This window comes from Myodes glareolus, chromosome 22 (assembly GCF_982192425.1).
Source record: "Myodes glareolus chromosome 22, mMyoGla1.1, whole genome shotgun sequence".
Lineage (NCBI taxonomy): Eukaryota > Metazoa > Chordata > Mammalia > Rodentia > Cricetidae > Myodes > Myodes glareolus.
Genome location: NC_142047.1, coordinates 14,777,776 through 14,800,674, shown reverse-complemented (window position 1 = coordinate 14,800,674; position 22,899 = coordinate 14,777,776). Strand labels below are relative to the sequence as shown.

Genomic DNA, 22,899 nt, shown 5'->3' with positions numbered 1-22,899 from the left:
ACGGAAGTCAGTTTGGGGATTCCAGGAGCGGGGGGGGGGGGGGGGGGGGACTAAAGGTAGGGCTGCCATCTGTCCCGCTGTTTTACCCTTAGACGCAGACCCAGGAACTCCTTACCTGTCATATTTGTATTCCCCGTGTTTATTGCTGCTCTCTTCACTATAGCAAGGAAGTAGAACTAACTTAGTTACCCAACAACACATGAATAGGTAATGAAAATATGGTATATATTTAAAATGGAACATCCTAAAAGAAAAATGAAACTACAAAATTTGAAGGAAAATGAATAAACTTAGAAAATATAATCTTAATCAGTATCACCTATTCTCAGTAAAAGTTCTCATCATCTTCCTCATACGCAGATCCTAGCCTATAATGTATACATGTATAAGTAAGCAAATAACATATCTTTATAGAAAAGAAAAATGCTTACTAATGAGTTCATTTATAGTATAGTTTGTGTAAATCCTTTTAATGCTCTATCAAGGTATAAGGCATTTTCAGTGCAAAATAGGTCCTTAAATGAGCAATGCCCATATGTGATTCCATGAGGGACTATTACTGGGAGACCTAAACTTTAAATTATGTTTTTCTCTGAATATTCCCATAAAATGTAGTTTCTTGTAAGTACTATGTTTAATTGTGTATTTTATTCTTTAAACAAGAATTTTAGCTATTCAAATTATAGTATAAAAGTTGTTAGGTATATACTTAAAATAATTTTGAAAGCACAGAGAACACCTGGTAATATTGATTTATTGTCCCTGAATCTCAGAGTAACATGCCAGGCATTTGTTCTTTTCAGTATATATTATAATTCTAAACTGTATCATTTTTGATAAATAACATACTTTGAGTTTTTTAATAAAAATATACAAATAGCCCATAGATTTCAGAAACAGCTAAGCATCGCTATTAATCACAAAAACAAATCAAAATTTGACCAAATAGAATGGCTATTACCTAAAATTCAGTAGCAAATACTGAGGAGGCAGAGAAAAGAGTAAATCCTGTACCTTGTTTATGGAAATGTCTATTAGTTGTAGCCACTATGGAAAACAGTGTAGGACTTCCTCAGAACACTATAAATAGCACTGCCATGGGTTTTAGCTCCTCTCTGACCAGATATATCCAAATGGAAGACAAGTCAGTGTTCAAAGAGATGATTGCACTTTAGTGTTTCAGTACTGTTTACAGAAGCCAAGCTATGAAATCAACAAATATATAAATGAACAAAAAAGGTTATATATACACAGTAGACTATTATTTAACTAGGAAAATGAAGTACAGACATTCTGAGCCTAGATAAGATTAAGTTAGTCAGATATAGACGGGTGTTACACGCTCTCACTTGTCATGTGGAAGCTAAAACAGCTGGTCTCATTAGAGAGTAGAATAGTGATGAGTCCAGGCTGGAAAGCAGGGAAGAGGAAGGAAAAGGATGACTGACAGGTACAGGGGTCCTGCAGGGTAATTAGTTGATAATTCTCTGTGTATTGCAACAAAAATGACAGAGGTTGTTTTTATATTTCTAACACAATGGAAAATGTTTAGAGTCATGGCTATATGCTTATCAGCTTTAGTCATTACATAGTATAGTTTGAATTGAACAATTACTATGTGTTTACTAAAAATAAAAATAAACCAGTCAGTGGTGGTACACCCTCTTTAGTTCTAGGACAGCCAAGGCTACACAAACCCTGTCTCAAAAAGGAAAAAAAGAAAGAAAAAGAAAAAATTATGACAATAAGCTGGGTGTGGTGGCATCTCATGCCTGTAGTTGCAAAGTGCAGGAGAGAGTGGCAAGAAGATGACAAGTTCAAGGCCAGCTTCAGCGAATTTAAGCCACCTGGAGCTACATAGGAAAATCCTATCTTTTAAAAAGTCAGTACAAATATAGGTAAAGGGTTTTTTTAAATTTTATGTGTATGTGTTTGTCTCCATGTATATAAGTGTACCACGTACATATCTGGCACCCTCAGAAGTCAGAAGAGGGCATCAGATCCCCTGGAGCTGTATTTACAGACAATTGTGAGCCTCCATGTGACTGCTGGGAACCAAGCCGAGTCTTCTGGAAGAGCAGCCAGTGCCCTTAACTACTGCGCTCTCTCTCTTTCTCTCTCTCCAGCCTCCTAAATAAAGATCTTTTTAACTATTGTAAGACAAATCAACCATAAAGTATACCAAATAAACAGAACATACAAAACTGAGAGAACCACTGGATTTAGATATTAAATCCAGTAAACTCATAGAATTAAATTATAAAAGGAAATAATTCCTGATAGTAGAAGATGATTGGAAATTTGGACACTGGTGTATTTGATGTTAACAGTTTGCTTATTTGTTTTGACTAGCATGGGATAGGATTTGTGTGTGTGTGTGTATTTGCATGTGGGGGCAGAGTTCAGCCTCATGTATGGTTCCTTGAAAGCCATCCACTTTGCCTTTGAAAATAGTCTTACTGGCCGAGGGATCACCAGTTAGACTGAGCAAACTGGCTTCAACAACTCTGGAGACCTATCTAATCCACCTCTCCAGTGCTGGTACCGCAAGCCCACCATGCCCAACTTTCCACTTTGGTGAAAAATAACTGATACTTTATTGACTGAGCCATCTCTCCACATTTTTTCAAAAGTGGTGCATGTAGAACCACTTACAAATAAAATTAGTGTCTGACATTTGTCTATAATGGGGCAGAAATAATGAAAGACAAAAGACAAAACAGAATTAGCCAAGTTGATTGTTAGTGAAGTTGAGGTGATAGTTCGTGGAAATATTATATATTTTGTCTGCTTTACACATTTAAAGTTTTCCAGTTGAGAGTTTCTAGATGATCACAAGAATATCATGGGAAACTTTATTAATAGGTTGGTAAATAGTCTAAATTGTGATGTCTGGATTATAGAATCTCCCCGTTTCCTCTCTGTGCCTCTTTCTACCCTGTATCTTTCTCTTCACAATAGCTTAGGAGACTAAAACTGAGGACATTCTCTCATTCTTGCCAGTGAAGCTGGGGAAAGGAGGAACACTGTCAAGTCAGCTAGAGAAGACACTGGACAGAAGTAGAGGGGACAGCACTGACTGCTCCTCCACTGCATGTGCAGACAACAGAGCCACAACATGGCAAGTTACAGAAAAAGCCACGTTCTCAGTCTCTGAGAGAAGCATTACCTGGATAAGCTTACGGAGCACAGCAAAGGTCTAAATCCACCCAGCATTGAGACCACCACATAAAGTAAGGTTGAGCTTGTAGTGGGAAGCTAACAGCAGTGATTGCCCGCAAAGGCGTTAGGGAGAACAACAAAAATCAGTGATCTACTGGATATTTCAGTCTTACATCATAATATGCAAAGTGTCTAGGATTGACAAGTAAGTTAGCTCATGTTATAATCCCAACATTTGGGGTGCTGAGACAGAAGGATGACTGTAAGCTCCAGGCCACCCAGGGCCTCTTAGCAAGATTCTGTCTTAACACAAAAATGGTCTAGAATAAGTTTAATGCATACAAACAACCAAGAAAATATAATTAATTCTTAAATTAGATTCTAACGATTCCCCCACCTTAATGGGATCCAAATATCAAATTGTCAAAACTTAAGATCATCAGTGTAACCAAAACCAGGGAGGAGGTTGGGGGTGGTGGTGATAGGACTCAGCAGAGAAACTGGCATTTAAGAATCAGACCGAAACAATGTCTGAAGTTTTCAGAACTGCTGAAGATAATGTCTATCAGAATGGAGATAATGGAAGGTCAGCACAATCAAACTTGAATTGGTAGAAATTATCTAACCTAAATTACAGATAAATGAGTGAAAACAAATTGATAGAGCCTCTGGCAACTGTGGGACAATTTCAGAAGCTCTCGCAATTGTATCATCTAATCTATGAAGAGAAAGCTTAGTGCAGAATAAACATTAGAAGAAGTATTTGCTTTTACAATCTCAAGTTTGGTGAAAAATATAAAACTTACAGACTTAAATTCACTATGATTTGGGCATGGCAGTGCATACCTTTAATCCAGGCAGATCTCTGAATTTGAGGCCAGCCAGGTCTACAGAGAGTTCCAGGACAGCCAGGGCTATGCAGAGAAACCCTTTTTCAAGGAAAAAAAATCCTTTATTTGCAAGGGGTTATTCAGTGGAAGTAACTTCTGAGTTCAGGCTGGGATCTTGTATCCACTTCTTTCAGCACTGGACCCTGATCTAGCACAGACCCATGCAGGCCCTGTATTTGCTGCCACAGTGTCCGTGAGTTTGTGTGTGTCAGTCCTGTTGTGTTTAAAAGGCTTCGTTTCCTTGGTTTCCTCCATTCCCCCTGGCTCTTAGAACCTTTCTGCCTTTTCTCTCACTTTTTTGAGCTCTGAGGAAAGGGTTTTAATGAAGGCATCCCATCTAGGGCTGAGTATTCAGGTTTCTCACTCTGCACTTTGTTCTGTTTTAGCACTCTGGTTTTGCAGTAGCTTCTCTGGGCAGCATCTCTGAGGAAGACTGAGGAAGACACTGTCTATGAGTGTATCTATGAGTGTATTATTTCATGCATTTAGCATAGCAGTAGTAGTTGGATTTCCCCCAGGGTCTCGGGCCTATCTAGTCTTAGGCTCTGAGCCACTCTATCAGTTTTAGGCATGGCTTCTATCTCAGAGAGTGGGCCCTGTGTGGCTGCGTTGATGTATCACTCCACAGGAAATGACCAGTTTAGGCTCCATATCCCCCTACTGCTAGAAGTCATAGCTAGAGTCACTCTCATAGATTCCTAGGTTTCTAGCTCATCCCAGAGATACCCCCGATTCCAGTTGTCTCTCCCAATATTCTCTCCTTCCATCTGCCTCACACCCTGATCTAATTTGTAGTTTTAAAAACCTAATTATTACCTTCTGTGAGAAAGAATATGCTAGCTTATGATTTAGCATATGATCCTTCTCTATGAAGACATTACAATCTATTGGAGGAGAACCATGAACAGAGTGTTTTTATTACATAAATAGTAAATTAATGAAAGCTGCTTATTCTGTATACTTAGAAATGGTTTATTTTATCTGAATACTTCCAGATAACAGTCCATCACTGAGGAAGTCAGGTCAGAAACTGAAGCAGAAGTCATAGCACCCGACTGCTTACAGGCTTGCTCAGTTTGCTTTCTTATGTACCAAGGGTAATCTGCCCAGATATGGCACCTCCTACAGTGGGCTGATGTATTACAAATTCTAATTGGTATTAATAATAAGAACCCAGAGTCAGATATAGGGTTAATACTGAAGATCAGAGAAGTATAGTAGCCAGCAACTAGAGAGTTATTTTACCTTTACCAATGCTCAGACTAAAGGGGTGAGTCTATCCTCAGACTGCATTTCCAGACTGCTGCTGTCTCCCACAAACCTCAAACTGCCATGTGCTCCTATCTCTCTCCACCCAGCCATATCACTCCTGTCTCTACCTCCCTAGTGCTGGAATTGAAGGCATGGAGTCGCAAGGATCACCTTTGTGTGAGCTGCTTCTCTTTTAGACAGATTCAATCTCATGTAGCCCAGGATAGCCTTGAACTAACAGAGATTCCTCTGCCCTGGTCTCTAGTGGCTTAGCTCTGCACTCTGATCTTCAGGCAAGTTTATTTGTTAAAACACAAACAAAATATCACTACAAGCTGAATCCTCCTACATTAATCATTAAATAAGAAAAACCTGTGCAGACTTTCCTACAGGCAATCTGATGGAAGAATTTACTCAATTGATGTTTCTGTTTCCTAGATGTCTAGGTTTGGGTCAGGTTGACAAAAGCCAACCAAGACACAGACAAATAGTAAACATAATTTTAAAATATATTTTATTTTAATATTAATGTTAATTATTTTTTAATATTTTTACTTTTGATTTCTCACTGGGCTATTATGTAGCCCAGGGTGACCCTTGAACTTGGCGTGTGAGGCAAGCCTGAATTCCTGGTACTTCTGCCTCCACTTCCCAAGTGCTAGGATTACAGGTAGACACCACTTTGCCAAGCTTATTTTGTATTTTTCGCTATAGGTAGTTTTGTTTGATTGGTTTGGGAGTTTTTTAGGGCAGTCTCATTGTAGTTCAGGCTAGTCAGGAATTTGCTATATAGGATGCTGTTTTGCCATGGTTTTGTTGGGTTAAGCCTTTTAAGGGTAGAAAGGCTACCACTGCCTCATGAGTGACATCTGGGAGGTTGAGTCCAGTGACAAGTCAGAGGAAATACTGCTTTTCACACAAGGAAGTTTTAATTATAGCACCATCAAGGCAAGTAGAGACAAAATGTGAGAATATATGTATGTGTGTGTAAATGTAAGGCTTCCCTTAAAGTTGAGAAACACACTTTAAACACGAATCAACCTGAGTTCAAATTCTTACTCTTGGGAGTTGGAGAGGTGGCTCAGTAGATAAGATCACTTGCTGCTCTCCCAGAGGAGCCGGCTCTGTTCCCAGCATTTGTATTAGAGGTTCACGGCCACTGTGAGTTCAGCGCCAGGGGTTATGGTAACCTTTTATGGCTTCTGTGGGTACCCACATACACATGACAGACACAAAAACCTACAAATACACATAAATCAAAATAAATCTATTTTTAAACTCTCTGCTCCATATGACCCTGAGCAGGTTGGATCTCTCTTGCTATAAATAACATTGCTTTATAAGGTTCTGTAAGAGTTTAATGCATAGTCTTTGTAGCACAGAATGTAAAAATTGACTTAGTATTTATTGCAAGTTGGTTTATTTTTGTCTGAAGATTTAAATTTTAACATTAAGAAATTTTATAAAATGAATAAAGCAAACACTAATAGTGGTTATAATATGGATCCTATGTTTTGTCTGAAAAAGTAGAAAGTGTTATTTACAGAGTAGAATTTTAAAAATGCGTAAGTGTGTAGCAGTGGAATTGTGAGTGAATGATAGGTGCTGTGTGGGTGAGGATTGGATAAAGACTGCATATGTGCCTTGTGATGTGCTGCTACAGAAGTGGGGTGTGTTTATCTTGTGCATCTTACAGTTAAACTCAGGTTCTGAGAGGCACAGAAAGGGCTGGGGATGCAGTTCAGCTGTCGAGGCACTTGTGTTCCATGGATGCAGCTCTGGGTTTTGACTCCCAGCAGTGCATAAGACCAAGTGGGGTGGTGTATGCCTGTAATCTCAGCACTGGGATGGAGGAAAGAGGAGGATTGGAAATCCAAGGTCACCTTTGGCTAGATATTGAGTTCAAGGTCATCCTAGACTATACGAGATATTGCCTTGAATATAGATAAGTAATAAAATGCACAGGAAAACTGAAAGTACCAACTAATAACTAACTGTTAGAATAATAAAACTTTGAACAATTCTTTTATTTCCTTTATATATTAATATCATGAAATTATCATTATAATGAGATTAGATTATGTAGGAATACTCTTCGTTTTAAAAAAAAAGCATAAACTTTAGATTTCTTAATGTTTGGATCCATTAGTAAGACTGTTATTCTTAGGCCTTTAACTACTGAGGTATCATCCTTCTGTCATTGTGTTTTTCAGTCAGTCATTACAATCCAGTCTACTATATTGACAGAATCGTAAAATAGAAAAATTTTAAGTATTTTTTAAAAACTCTTGTGTTTTGATATTACAGATTTATTTGAGGTTCTTAGATTACCAAATGGAACACTCAAATGAATGCAAGAGAAATTTTGTGGCGGTCTATGATGGAAGCAGTGCTATTGAAAATCTGAAGGCCAAGTTTTGTAGCACTGTGGCTAATGATGTAATGCTGAAAACAGGAGTGGGAGTGATACGGATGTGGGCAGATGAAGGGAGTCGGCTTAGCAGGTTTCGGATGCTCTTCACTTCCTTTGTGGAACGTAAGTAACTAATTCAAATCTATTGCATAATTTTCACTCATTCACGATATGCTTACTGAATACCTACTTTTTTGACAGAAAAGCACTTTTATAATATCATTTTGTAAATTGTCACACTGCACTTTTTAACTCAACAGGAACATTTTCCTCACTAACTTACAGCAAACCCTTTGCCAAGTCAGCGAGTTAATACAGAAATAAAGGTCATCAGGGCAGAATTTGGGAGTCAAATTATGGCACATGATGCAAAGACAAATGATTTTATACACCATTAAACACTAACTTTAAATACATAGTGAAACATGCTTGTTTTAAAACCATTAACATCAATTATATTACAAACCAATGAATTATCCAAAGGAATTGTTTTTTTTTCTTTTTTAGATATTTTGATTTTCTTTTAGATATTTTGATTTTACATGCATGGGGATAGATACAGATCTATTTGCATTCTTCTGCATGTTGACATCCAGTTATGCCAGCACCGTTTGTTGAAGATGCTTTCTTTTTTCCGTTGTATAACTTTAGGTTCTTTGTCAAAACTCAGGTGTTCGTAGGTGTATGATTAATATCAGAGTCTTCACTTCAATTCCATTGGTCCATCTGTCTGTTTTTGTGCCAGTACCAAACTGTTTTCATTATTATAACTCTATAGCAGAGCTTGAAGTCAGGGATGGTGATGCCTCTGGAAATTCCTTTATTGTACAAGAATTTTTGGCTATCCTGGCTTGGTTTTTGTTTTTCCATATGAAGTTGAGTATTGTTCTTTCGAGACCTGTGAAGAATTGTGTTGGGGTTTTGATGGGGATTACATTGAATCTGTATATTGCTTTTGGTAAGATTGCCATTTTTACTATGTTGATCCTACCTACCCAAGAGCATGGGAGATCTTTGCATTTTCTGGTATCTTCTTCGATTTCTTTCTTTAAAGACTTAAAGGTCTTGTCATGCAGGTCTTTCACTTGTTTGATTAGAGTTACCCCAAGATATTTTATATTGTAGCAATTGTGAAGGATGATGTTTTCTGATATCTCTCTCAGCCCTTTTATCATCTGTATATAGGAGAACTACTTGATTTTTTTTTTTTTAGTATCCTGCCATATTACTGAAGGTGTTTATCAGCTAAAGTTCCCTTGTAGAATTTTTTGGGTCAGTTACGTAAACTATCATATATCTGCTAATAGTGGGTTTGATTTCTTCTTTTCCAATTTGAATTCCCTTGATCTCTTTTTGTTGTCTTATTGCTCTAGCTGGAACTTTAAATACTATATTGACTAGATATGGAGAAAGTGGACAACCTTTTCTTGTTCCTGATTTTAATGTAATCTCTTTGAGTTTTTCTCCATTTAGTTTGGTGTTAGCTGTTGGCTTGCAGTATGTTGCCTTTATTATGTTTAGGTATGATTGGATTTTGTCAAAAGTTTTTTTCCACATTTAATGAGATGGTCATATTTTTTTTCTTTCAGTTTATTTATACGGTGGATTACTTTGACAGATTTTCATATGTTGAACCATTCCTGCATCTCTGAAATTAAGCCTCCTTGGTCATGGTGTATAATTTTTCTAATATGGTCTTGATTTCTATTTGCCAGTAATTTGAGTATTTTTACATCAATGTTCATGAGTGAGATTGGTCTGTAATTCTTTTTGTTGAGTCTTTCTGTGGTTTGGGCATCAGGGTAATTGTAGCCTCGTAAAAAGAGATTCCGAGGTTCTCTCTTCCATCTCTTGTATTCTGTAGTTCCTGATAAATTACCCAGATTTTCCATTTCCATAATTCTCTCAGTTTGTGTTTTCTTTATTGCCTCAATTTCCGTTTTCAAGTCTTGAACAGTTTCCTTTACTTGTTTGAATGTTGTTGTTTTTTTCTTGTCTTTCTTTGCTTTCTTTAAAGGATTTGTTGATTTCTTCCAATTTTTGTTTGTCTTTACTTCTTTAAGGGAATTTCTCATTTCTTCTTTAAGGGTCTCTAGCATGTTCTTAAAGTTATTTTTAAGGTCGTTTTCTTCTGCTTCATCTGTGTTGGGCTGTTGAGGTCTTGTGATGCAGGACCACCAGTTTCTGGTGTCGTATTGCTCCTCATGTTGTGTGTGTTCCTGCACTGCCGTCTGCCCATCTCTCCCTCCAGTGGGTACAAGTAGGGCCTGTGCTTCAGGGTCCCCTCTTCCTCCAATTGGTGCAATAGGACCTGTAGCTTAGGTGGTCGCTCTTCCTCCAGGAGCAGACTGGCCTTGCCTCTGGTGGTCACTGATGCTGACCTGGGGCTCCTGCAATTGTAGACAGGGCCAAGGCTCTGGTGGCTACAGAAGGTGGGGTTTGTAGAGGCTGCTGTCTGGTCTCTGGGGCTTGGCTAGGTGGGCACAGGATATGCCTCCAGGGGCTAGGGCCTAAAGAGTAGGGTCCTCCAGTGGGACCCAGATACTCACGTCTTCAGGTGGGGGCCATTTTCAGTTGTTTACTGTCTGAGCTTTAAGAGCTTCCCAACCAGGTAGGAGGTTTTTTTTTAACCCAGAAGAAATTGCTATTTAGTAATTTATATACATAAGTGAGTTTTCAGATAGGTATTCTATTATTATATGATTATATATTACTGCTGTTATTCTAAAATCCTGGGATTTTGATGTGTAGAATCCCAGCTTCAACCCAGGTGTCTCTAAGTTTGCCTCGTGTCTCTTTCAGTGTCCGGTCATTCCTTTTTTTTTATTTTTTTTTTCTCGTTCTCCTTTTTTATTGGACCAGGTTGCTACCAGAGAGTAAGGCAGAGCAAATCTCTCCTCCAGGGACAGGGGGATCTGTAAGCCACAAAGAAGCAAGCAGAGCATGAAAAAGACAGGAAACTGAATTTACAACCAAGCACTCAGGTTTAGATACAGCTGTGCAAGGCCTGGGAACAGCAGGTTCATCAAAAGTCAGTTGGGTCTTTTGACATGTACTAGTTCATTGCTCTTTTTTTTTATTGATTTTTATTGAGCTCTACATTTTTCTCTGTTCCCCTCCCTACCTCTCCCTTCCCTTTCAACCCTCTCCCAAGGTCCCCATGCTCCCAATTTACTCAGGAGATCTTGTCTTTTTCTACTTTCTACTTCCCATGTAGATAAGATCTATATATGTCTCTCTTAGTGTCCTCATTGTTGTCTAAGTTCTCTGGGATTGGTTTGTAGGCTGGCTTTCTTCACTTTATGTTTACAAACCACCTATGAGTGAGTACATGTGATAATTGTCTTTCTGTGTCTGGGTTTCCTCACTCAAAATAATGTTTTCTAGCTCCATCCATTTTCTTGCAAAATTCAAGATGCCATTTTTTTTTTCTGCTGTGTAATACTTCATTGTGTAAATGTGCCACATTTTCCTTATCCATTCTTTGGTCAAAGGGCATTTAGGTTGTTTCCAGGTTCTGGCTATGACACACAAAGCTGCTATGAACATAGTTGAACACATGTCCTTGTGGCACGATTGAGTATCCTTTGGATATATACCCAAAAGTGGTATTACTGGATCTTGAGGAAGGTTGTTCCTAATTTTCTGAGAAATTGCCACACTGATATCCAAAAGGGGCTGTACCAGCTTGCATTCCCACCAGCAATTCAGGAGTGTTCCCTTTACCCTTCATGACTAAGGAATAAAGAAAGCCTCTGAGGCCAAGTATGTGGTGGGGTGTCCCTGTGTGGAGGCCTAGAGAGGCCATTGTGTGAAGCTGTGAAGGTGAAGTCTGGATTGCCTTAGAAACCCTAAGATTTTAGAGATGCCAAGAGAAAGTTGCTAACAGGGAGTGGAGCCCAGGAGAAAGAAGTGTGTTGCAGTCGACAAAGATGAAAGGAGTTGGAGCTCTGAAGAGTGTTTTGACCTGAGACGTGGAGATGCAGAGTTTGGAGTTTGCCCAGCTGGCTTTCAGTCTTGCTTTGGTCCAGTGTTTCCTCACTGTGCTCCCTTTCCTCCATTTGGAATGGTAATGCATACCCTGTGCCATTATATGTTGGAAGTGTGTGGTCTGCTTTTTTATTTTGATCTTATAGGGGATTACAGTTAAGAGATTGCATGAATCTAAGAAAAAACTTTAAACTTTGGACTTTTAAAAAATTGTGAGTGACTCTAGGGGCTTTTGAAGTTGGACTAAATGTATTTTGTATTATGTTATGAATAAAAGCCCATGGGGGCCAGGGAGTGGAATATGGTGGTTTGAGTTGGATTGGCCCCCGTAGACTCAAGTGTTTGAATGCTTGACCCATAGTGGCACTATTAAGAGGTGTGGCTTTGCTGGCCTTTGGAGGAGGTGTGTCACTGTGAGGGCAGGCTTTGAGGTCTAAAAAATGCTTAAGCTACATCCAGTACACAGTCTCTCCTTCTGCTGCTTGCAGATCAAAATGTAAATAGTGTTTTTTTTTCTTTTATTTTCTTTCTTTCTTTCTTTTTTTTTTTTTTTGTTTAAATTCCTGCCTGACCTGTAGCTGAAGATGACCTCCAACTCCTGATCCTACAAGCTTGAACCACACCCAGTTTATTCAGTGCTAAGGACTGAACCCAAGTCTTTTTTATTGCTTTTATTGAACTAAATATATTTTTCTCTGCTCCCCTTCCTCTCTCTCCCATGATCCCCACACTCCTAATTTACTCAGGAGATTTTGTCTTTTTCTACTTCCCATGTAGGATAAATCCATGTATGTCTCTCTTAGGGTCCTCTTTGTTGTCTATTGAACCCAAGTCTTAAACAGCTGTACTTATGAAGTGAAAGGCCATAAAGCTTAACAGATTTGCAATTATAAATAACTTGGTAAATATAATCAAAGTATACTATATGCACATATGAAAGTATCACATTGAAACATTGTAATTAGTATACACTAATTTAAAGATATGTAATACAATTTTATATAAAGTAGTCTGACTATATCAGTGCAGTCTTCTGGTTACTTTAAATAATATAGAGAACAATTGTAAAAGAAAAAATCCTCTATTAACGGGCTGGCAAGATGGCTTAGTAGGGACAGGTGCTTGCTATCAAGCCTGGCAACCTAAATTTGATCCCCAGGATCCACATAGTAGAAGCAGAGAACCAGCTCCTGCAAGTTGTTCTCTGACCTCACACCTGTGCTGTGACATGCACACCCACATATATGAATAAAAATGTAATTAAAAATTAAATAACCTGCCGGGCACACCTTTAATTCCAGCATTCAGGCACACCTGCAATACATAGACAGTTCCTAATGTTTCCATATCCTCTGAATTGGTTGCTTTTCTTGTTGCTCTGACAAAAGCAACTTAAGAAGGTATAGGTTTAGTTTAGCTCATGGTTTACGGAAGCAATCTATCATGGCAAGGAAGATATGACAGCAGGCGCAAGAGGTAGATGGCCACATGATGATTAAGGCCAGTAAGCCAAACAGCCGATGAACACTAGTGCTACACTTGCCCTCTCCTTCTCCTTCAGTGAGGGGCTCTAGCCAGTGATACCTCAGAAACCTTTCTAGCAGTATCCTCACAGACATGTCTGGAGGGCCGCCTCCTGGGCTGTTCTTACCTCATCGACTCGTAATTAACCATCACAATTGGTAGCGTGGTCTTTTAAAGTTTTGAAAAATTTTACTCACCTATGTAGAAATTCCTTGAGAAGTATGGGGCATATACTATACTCATATTGTCATTACACTGAAAATAACCTTTTGGTGCCCAGCATTCAAAAAGTTGTATGAACCAGCATTATAGAATATTGGCCCTGGTCTTACTGGTTGCATATTACAGTGTGTTCATGGAAAGGTCTCTAAGCTAAGAAATTACTCTTATAAAGTCAATTATTTATTTAGTTTGAGGCAGGGTCTCTATACATAATCCTGGCTGTCCAGAAACTCACTTTGTGGACCAGGCTGGTCTTGAACTCAGCGAGATCCAACTGCTTCTGCCTCCTAAGTGATGGAATTAAAGACATGTGACTTCACACCAGGCTAGAGTTAAATTCTTAAGTACAAAATAAATGAAGATGAGTTTTTAGTTTTTATGTCACTGTTCTTAGCAATATTAATTTTCTTTCTTCCTACAGCTCCCTGTACAAGCAGCACTTTCTTTTGCCATAGCAACATGTGCATCAACAATTCTTTGGTCTGTAATGGTGTTCAAAACTGTGCATACCCGTGGGATGAGAACCACTGTAAAGGTAAGTCTGATGCAAAGGCCAGCATTTCTGTGAGGATTAGGGGTTCCTTTCATAAGAAACAAACTAAAACATCTTTTTCTACTGGTATGCTTAGCATAGTTGCTTTAGCACATAATAACTTTTTTTTTTTTTTTTTTTTTGCCGAAGACTAGGTTTCTCTTTGTAGCCCTGGCTGTCCTAGAACTCACTCCATAACCAAGCTGGCCTCAAACTCAAAGATCCACCTGCCTCTGCATTCCAAGTGCTGAGATTAAAGGTGTATGCCCACACAACCTGATATAATAACATTCTTGGAGAATAATTGGCTTCTAAAGCATTTCTTTGTAGAGTGTATTGTCAAGTTATTCAAAAGTGTATCTTTATATTTTTTGACCTGTATTATTGTTGAATGATGGAGTTAGCTAGTTTAGAGGACAACCTCAAGAATGGAAGAACTAATAAGACCAGCTAATAGATTATCACAGTGATGTAAAAGCAATGCATTATAGAATGCTTTTTCTTTCTTTGTTCTTTTCCCTTCATCAAGTTACTTGTGTTTCTAACATATACTCTGAAGTGCAAATATGATGAGAGGCCTTAGATACCTGTAACTTGGTTGTCACATCAGTTGGAGAAATAGAACATATCTGTCTTTCATCTTCCTGAGAGTTGGATGAATAAATATCTTATTGTGGGAAGGTGGTGTAATCTGAAGGCAACACTTACTACTTGGCATGCAAGTACTTATCATTCCAAAACAGTAGGCCATGGTGGTACACCTGGGTTGTTAGTCTGATCTCACAGATGTGAGTCAACACAGCATTTGTCAAATCTGCCTTCCAGCAGAAAACCAAACTTGATAGATCAAGAGTATTTGTTTTGACATTTTCTATATTAATGTAATTTGCAGATTGTAAGCACTTATGAACCTTTTGAGTAAGGGAGCTGAGTTTTTCTGTTCCTAGCTAGCTATATCATGATTTTTTACTTGACTCGAAATTCATGGTTAATAGTATTTTCTATTTGTTTAAAAAACAAAAACAATTCTTCAGTTGAATTTTCTCTGGTATGTTTGAATCACATATCCTGTTTTACATAAAAATGTCTAGTCAATATATGCTGGAATTCCTATTAATGAATTGTGAAAACCTCGACATTTCTTTCTTACAGAGAAGAAGAAAGCTGGACTATTTGAACAAATCACTAAAACTCATGGAACAATTATTGGCATTACATCAGGGATTGTCTTGGTTCTTCTCATTATTTCTATTTTAGTACAAGTGAAACAGCCCCGGAAAAAGGTAATGGCTTGCAAAACTGCATTCAATAAAACTGGGTTCCAGGAAGTATTTGATCCTCCTCATTATGAACTATTTTCACTGAGAGAGAAAGAGATTTCCACAGACCTGGCAGATTTGTCAGAAGAACTTGACAACTACCAAAAGATGCGGCGCTCCTCCACGGCCTCCCGGTGCATTCATGACCACCACTGTGGATCTCAAGCATCCAGTGTCAAACAAAGCAGGACCAACCTCAGTTCCATGGAACTTCCCTTCCGAAATGATTTTGCACAACCACAGCCAATGAAAACATTTAATAGCACCTTCAAAAAAAGCAGCTACACTTTCAAACAAGCACATGAGTGCCCTGAACAAGCTCTAGAGGACAGAGTAATGGAAGAGATCCCCTGTGAAATTTATGTCCGGGGGCGAGATGATTCTGCGCAAGCATCCATATCCATCGACTTCTAATTGTCAGCTTAAGGCGTTAGTTATTAAGTATGTGTATGCAGCCCACACCAACACCCATTCTGTCTCAGCAACCAATGTTGTTCCGTCAGACTTTAAAAGACCTTCATAATCTGTCATAATGCTGATGTTTTATTATCTCAGGCAATCTATATATGTGAAACCAACCAAGGAACTTAATGTATTCAGTGGAAAAAGTTATCATCCGTTGCTTGGTATCTTATCTGCGAAATACCACCAGTTCAATAGCAGTTGAGGAGCGAGTGGTCATGTTGAGCCAGGCTCAGCAGCCTGGAGGTGTTGACATCAGGATACTATTCTTGTTCGCACAGCCCCATCAATTTGATCCCACAGTAAATTTAAAAGTAAGATTTTTCTTTTTATTCCTTTTGTCTTTCTTTTCTCTGATGTGTTTGTTTGCCTGTGGTTTTACCATTTCAGTTTCCTGCATAAGGGGACAAAGCATCACTATATTCAGCATGGGCATGTATTTGCTCTTATGTGTAGAATATGGCTAGTCTTGTGATGAGTGGCAGTTTCAAACACAGTCATATTTCATCTCTCCCTGAATCATTCCTATACTGTTGTCTTTAATAACTGTAACTTTAGTTCTGTTTTATGTGAGAAGTAGTAGATGACATGATTTATCACCTTGAAATCATGTTTCATCTTAATTATGCTAGAAAAGTAATAATCCTGGGGTGTATTATTACCAGTTAATCCTGACTGGAAATTTGAGAAAGATTAAAAACATGTAGCAATCTCTGAAGTTGTTCCTGTTGGGTCTCATTCATTGATAGACATTCATCCCAGTAATCGGTCCCAGAATTCACTTGTGGGCAGGCCTTTAATATGGCTTCATGCAGAGCTTCATGTCAGATCTATGCTCCCTATCATCTTTCCAAAAGATTTATTTGTTCTCTTGGTATTGGTTTGTCTTTGGCACATAGCAACCATGGTTAGTGAAAGTTTAAAGAAATCCTCTGAAAAACTGTGTGAGCCTTTATATAGCTTCTGCTTGGAACAGTGCATTTTTCTAGCCATTATCATCAATAGAAACTTCAACTTTTTTTTAAAAGCACTTTTGACCTTATGTTTTATAAAGTATATAAGACAATAATTTATAAACATATTAAAACTCATTGGTTTTTTAGACTTTTGATATTATTTGATACTGTACAAACTTTATCAAACCAATATTTAAGACATACAAGACAGATTTCTTTGAATGTTCACATTAGAGACTTTGTGTAGAAATAGGCTGTGGTGGGACTGTACCATAAACTATTCTAAAGACCTTGGTCATGGTGATGTGTACATAAGCATTTTCTTTCTTTGCTGCTGTATTTAGTTGGTGATAAGTTTTTCACTGTGGTATTTATTGTTCCAAATCACAACAGAAATCTTATATTAAAGTATACATTGTTACATGACCCTTCAATTACATTATTTATAGCAGGAATACTTTGGATAAGATATGAATGGGGAATAATCCATATATTTAATGATAGCTAATATAAATAATTTTATTTAAAAGAGGTAAATTCTCACTTTCTGTATTGAACTAAATTTTCAAATGAAATGAACACTTCAGGTTTCACTAGATTTCACTAATTCTTTTAAGTACTACATAAATCTGATCTCTCAGATTGCTGAGAACTGTGACCTTCAATGTGATGTACTTTCTGCCCAAACTGTGTTCTCTGTATGGCATTTTTATTTTTAAAAAGGAAATTATATCAAGAAGATAGGAAAACCTACACGTAGCATAAGCATGATTTTATTTTTTTAAGCCAAGAAACATTCCTGCTTCTAAAAATAGAACTTGAAAAAGGAAAAGGAATTTCAAACATAGTAATCACTGAACTGTCCAGAGAAAGATTAGTAACTGTGTTCTTTCAGCAGCTATTAAGTAGGCATTTTATTAGATGAGACTGGTGAGCCAGTGTCCCGACAGCATAGTTAATACTTAAATTGACAGCTGTGACCTCAAGAAAGAAAAATTAACATTTCCTATATAAAATTATAGCCATCATAAAAATAGTTGCCATACTCATTCTTAATTTTTAAGTTATAGAGCTTATACCTTGATTTTGTTCATCATTATCACTTGTAGCTATATTTTTATTTTTAACACTGTATCCTATTTTAAAGGAATTTGGAGAGACTTAACAAAACACCGGTATTTGTAGAAAACACTGGACATAACAACAGTGTAGATTTGCATGATCTCATGCAACTCAGCTTGGGCAGTCATTTGATTCTAAATTCTCTGACAAAAAAAAACCTGAAAGTTGTTTCTTTGCACAGTAGAAAACTTTTATATTCAGAGGCTAAAGTGAAAGCCATAAATTTTGTAACAACTGCCATGAAATTTAGCCATCTTATGTGAATTATTACATCCTACAGATTACCCCAGTGTTAAACATGCCTTCTGACAAAAAATGTAAAGCAGAAGGGTGGTAAGAATCTCCAAGGCCGGAGAGTGCTAAGTACTGGCTATATGATATCACCATTGCCATCTTCCACTCAGCGCCCAGTGGCCACAGACCACAACCTACTCACCACTATCTCAAAGACATAGGAATAAACTGTGCTATTCCTTCTGCAGAGGACGGATATTCAATATAAATATTTAACCAAAGCCAAAGGATATTCACATTTCATATCACAGAGATCTAAGTGGCTCCTTTACTTTGATTTAATAGAACCTTTGTCACTATCCTAGTTGTGCTTTGTATAATTGCTAATCATTAAGGAACCACAGCATTCCCTGAATGCTTCTACAGTTCTGTTACTACCTAATGAGGGTGCTTGCTCATTTCTGGGGCATGTCAGCTGCTGAGAGAAGATGAGAAAAGCCTGGTTGTTGTTCCAGGAATAATTAGCAGTCAGAGATTACACTTTGTGGCAAAATGGTGTCTGCTGTATGTCCATGTTTCTTTATTGAAAATACTAAAAGAAATATGCCTGATTTGGCACATTGATTATGGACGGAAAGAACTTTAGGTTTTATTCTTTTTAAAGATTCAAAAGAGATGATGTCTCGTTTTGTTACTGAGAAGACTAAACCCTAAAGACAGACTTCCCACATGTTTAGACTCCTAGCCCAGTGTTCATCCTTGGCTTCTCGTTCCCTCCCTGCTTAGCGTTTGAAGTCACACAGTCCTAAACGTCAGCCTAGATGTTCTATGCAAAGCTTGTAAGTTGTTCTTACCTAAAATGTAATGCTGTGGTCTTATTTACATTGTGCTTCCCACCCCTCCCTATTTAATTTCTATAACACTGATAGCCTATCCTTTTTGTTATCAGGCTTTCTTGGTACCTGAAAAATATGTAATTACTGTGAATTCTTAGTAAACAGTGCTGCTTAGCAGCACACAGGGTGATGCCAGAGAGGAAGCGCCTGTGCTTTCGCTTTTGTAATTTTTTTTAAGTTAAAAGAACAAACAATGTACATTATAGAAATTATAAATATTGGGGTACTGTATCTTGAGTTTTGAGAATTATTTGAGTCTGAGCCACAATAAGAAAACAAGCTGACCTGGAATATCTTTTTAGCTTCCTGCACCATCGATTACCTGTTTTATATACCTCTACTAGTAATATGCTCTTCTTTACTAAGCTTTTTAATATACCTGTGACTATATTTCTGAGATTGGTTTACTGGCTCAAAAAGCCCACCAACCTAAGGATGAGGGTGCACGTATAGTGAGTACTACCTAAACTTGTTTTATAAAGCAGTAGATTTTTATTAGAGATGAACTTCCAGATCATGTAAGAATTCCCATGTGCTTAATCCACATTTGGCACTTTAAAGTATTTAACCCTTGAACTGCAAATAAAAACTCCTGTTTTGATTTTCTTGCTTGCCTCAATTTCTAAGGTGTATAAAAGTAGACCATTTAGGTCACTTTGGACATCAGAATTTACATGCCCTTCCTAGGACAGAGTAGGCATTTCCTATGTGTTATTATTTCCCAGACAGAATAGTCATAGTGGAGATTTATTTGTTAAAGTAACTTTGGGTGATTATTAAAATTAAGAACCACTTTTTACTTTCAAGTAAAGAGAAGATGAGCTTTAAAAAAATAAGTTATAGGATGGGGAGCTAAAGAGATGGCTTAGCAGTGAAGAACACTTGCTGCTCTTCCAGAAGACCAGGGTTCAATTCCCAGCACCCACATACATGGCAGCTCACAGCCACTGCAACTCCAGTTATAGGGAATCTAGCTCCTCTTCTGGCTCTGTGGGTTCCAGGCATGCATGCCGTACACAGACGGACATGCAGGCAAAACACTCATCTACATAAAATAAAATTTGTAACTAATAACTTTCTAATTAGATTTAAGGCCCATTCAGCAAGAGGGAGATCATGCCTGGTTCTGGAAACCTAGCCAACTACCCAGGGCTAGTAGAATCATGGATCTTGGAGGAGAACCTATAACTGCCATTTTACTAAAGCAATACAAAGCCTAATTACACTCTAAATATTTACTTTTTTCTTTTTTGAGACAAGGTTTCTCTGTGGCTTTGGTACCTGTCCCGGAACTAGCTCTTGTAGACCAGGCTGGCCTCGAACTCACAGAGGTCCACCTGCCTCTGCCTCCCGAGTGCTGGAATTAAACGTGTGCACCATCACCCCCCAGCATAAATATTTATTCTTATACCCATAGACCCACAGATTAGCGTAGTTCTCACCCCTCATCAAGAAAAGTTCTCTTTGCAATGGAAGGAGACGATTACAGAAACCACAACTGATCAAATTACAGAGTTGTGGAAACCAGTCCCAACTGACATATCTACAGCACAACTGTACCTACGGCAGAGATCTGTGTGAAACAGGGTGCAAAATATTGTAAGAGCCAGATACCGGGAGTTCTGGGAGACTTATGTCTCCTTGAAATGTCAGAAATACTATATCCTCGGAGGCTCACCAACATAACTACATAAATATGACCTGACAAGGATGACATCATAGACATGCTTCCATGGAAGGGGAAGCTCATGAGACCTCAGCCATAGACAAAGAACTACAGGCAACTAAGGAATGCTGAGAACTGGAGAAGTAGTTTTCCCTGGGCAAGAGCACAGCAGTCGGTTGGTTATCCAATAGGACATGGTCAGCCCTGAAGGAAACATCAAGTAACATTATCCAGATTGAGTAAGTTGTATTTATATATTTAGGGAGATAGGTAGGAGATAGATGTATAATTAGATAGATATATTGATTGATTGATTTAGGGAAATAGACAACACACACAGCAACTCTTAAAGAAAAGAGGGCCATGTATTTAAATGAGAGCAAGAGGGGATACATGGGAGGAATTGGAGGGAGGAAAGAAAAGGGGTGATGATATAATCTCAATAAAAGTAAAAATATAAACTATAAAATAAAAAATTTTAAAGATTCTCTGAATCTTTTTAAAAAAGCGTTATAGACTGGAGAGATGGCTCAGCAGTGCAGGTAAGAAAGAGTTCTTGCTGCTCTTCTAAAGGACTTAAGTTAGGTTCAGTCACCTGTAACTCCAACTTCAGGAGATCTGGCGCCCTCTTTTGGCCTCTGAGGGCACCCACACGTGGTATATCTCCACAGATAGACAAAAATAAAAGTGAATCTCCTTTTTAAAAAGATAACCTTTATTTTTATATGTGTGGGTGTTCTACCTGCATGTATGTCTATACAGCACATGTGTTCAGTGCGTGTGAGGCCAGAAAAGGGCACTGAATCCCCTAGGACTGGAGTCAGACAGATGAGTGCTAGGAATAATCTGCGTCCTCTGGAGGAATTAGGAGTGCTCTTAACTGCTGACCCATCTCACCAGTCACTGAGCCTCCTTTTGAAACTGCATATTTGTTGTACATTGCTAGCAGGGTTTAGTATTTCCCATGCTACCCTCTTAACTCATTATGTTCCTAAGGATGACCTTGAACTTTAGATGTTCCTGTATCTAGTTTCTCAGTGCTAGGATTATAGGTATTTGCCACCAAATCCAGATTGTGTCTTGACAGTGGTAGAACTCAGGGCTTTATGCTCTACCAGCTGAGGTGTGTTGTATCCTCAACCCTTGCTGTTCCTTTGAAATGCAGAATGCATCCGTCATGCCATCACTTAGTGAGGATGAACAGATAGGTCTCTCGAAGGTATCCATCCGCTGAGGGAAAGTGTCTTCTTCCCCTGTTACAGTCACCAGACACACCCAGAAACAAAGGAGGAAGGAACAGAGGGAGCTAACGGGTTTTCTCCACTAGTAATTACAGAGAAGTTGTACTGCCTGCATTATTTGGGATCAAGAAGCAGGTTTCTTTTGAAAGTGCTCTCATCTTTCAATCTTTGTCATCCTCTGTCTACAGTATTCAATGCTCTCCATCTTCTCAGCCAGCAAGTATATAATTGAAACGTGGAGTTTCTTTTTTTCATTTTTGAAACTGGATGCTGTTGCTAGAAGGAATTTTCATCAGAAATCTAGGTATTGAACCATGCTTTCTTTTCATATCTTCTATTCATCAGTAACCTGTGTCATTGTGTTAAGTGGTATTTCAGAGAACTGTTCTCTAATTTTGAAAAGGAAGAGGATGGACATTCTTCTTGGCCCTTGGAGTTGACACTCTGCTATGTGCACACCTCATTAGATAATTAGCTCACAAGATAGTCAACTGGCTCAGCTCTAAAACCAAAACCTTTTAAATTCAGTTAAGGAATTCCTTAGACACTAGCTTTCAATGTAGGAAAACACTCGCAGTTGGAGACTTCTGAGACAAGACCGTCTGTAGTTCTCTGTCCTTCAATAGGACTTAGCCACAGATGTCCTTTCAGAGATACGGTGACAGACCAACCTCTAGCTGCTTTGCACACTCGTACTGTTGGGCTTCCTGCCCAGGAAACCAATTGCAGTGCTGAGAGAGAGGCCTGTGTGATAATGGAAATTTCTGTCCAGCAGCTGAAGTGGAACTAAGGCCCGCCCTGCTACATCCTGTAAAGAATGGAGTCTGTGTCCTGGCTTGGTCCCAGCACTCAGGGAGGCAGAGGCAGGCAGCCTGGTCTGTGTATCAAGTGTTTATATCAAGTTCCAAGCCAGCCAAGGCTGCATAATGAGACCCTGTTTCAAGAGGAGGAGCAGCAGCATCTGGAACCATGGAGTGGCTACAGCCAATTCCTTACTTGCAGGTATGTGAGAGTAACCC

The 22,899-nt window shown here is 38.5% G+C and overlaps 1 protein-coding gene across 2 annotated transcripts in view; it reads left to right on the top strand.

Moving 5' to 3' along the window:
- The window catches only part of Neto2 (neuropilin and tolloid like 2), a 55,845-nt gene extending 36,266 nt beyond the window's left edge, over positions 1–19,579 (top strand). For both annotated transcript variants that reach the window (XM_085682046.2, XM_085682045.2), the window contains exons 7-9: positions 7,611–7,839; positions 13,874–13,987; positions 15,137–19,579. In XM_085682046.2, the coding sequence (XP_085538172.1) occupies positions 7,611–7,839; positions 13,874–13,987; positions 15,137–15,717 (924 nt within the window). In that variant the 3' untranslated portion in view covers positions 15,718–19,579. The remainder of the gene's footprint in view (positions 1–7,610; positions 7,840–13,873; positions 13,988–15,136) is intronic.
- The last annotated feature ends 3,320 nt before the right edge of the window (positions 19,580–22,899 follow it).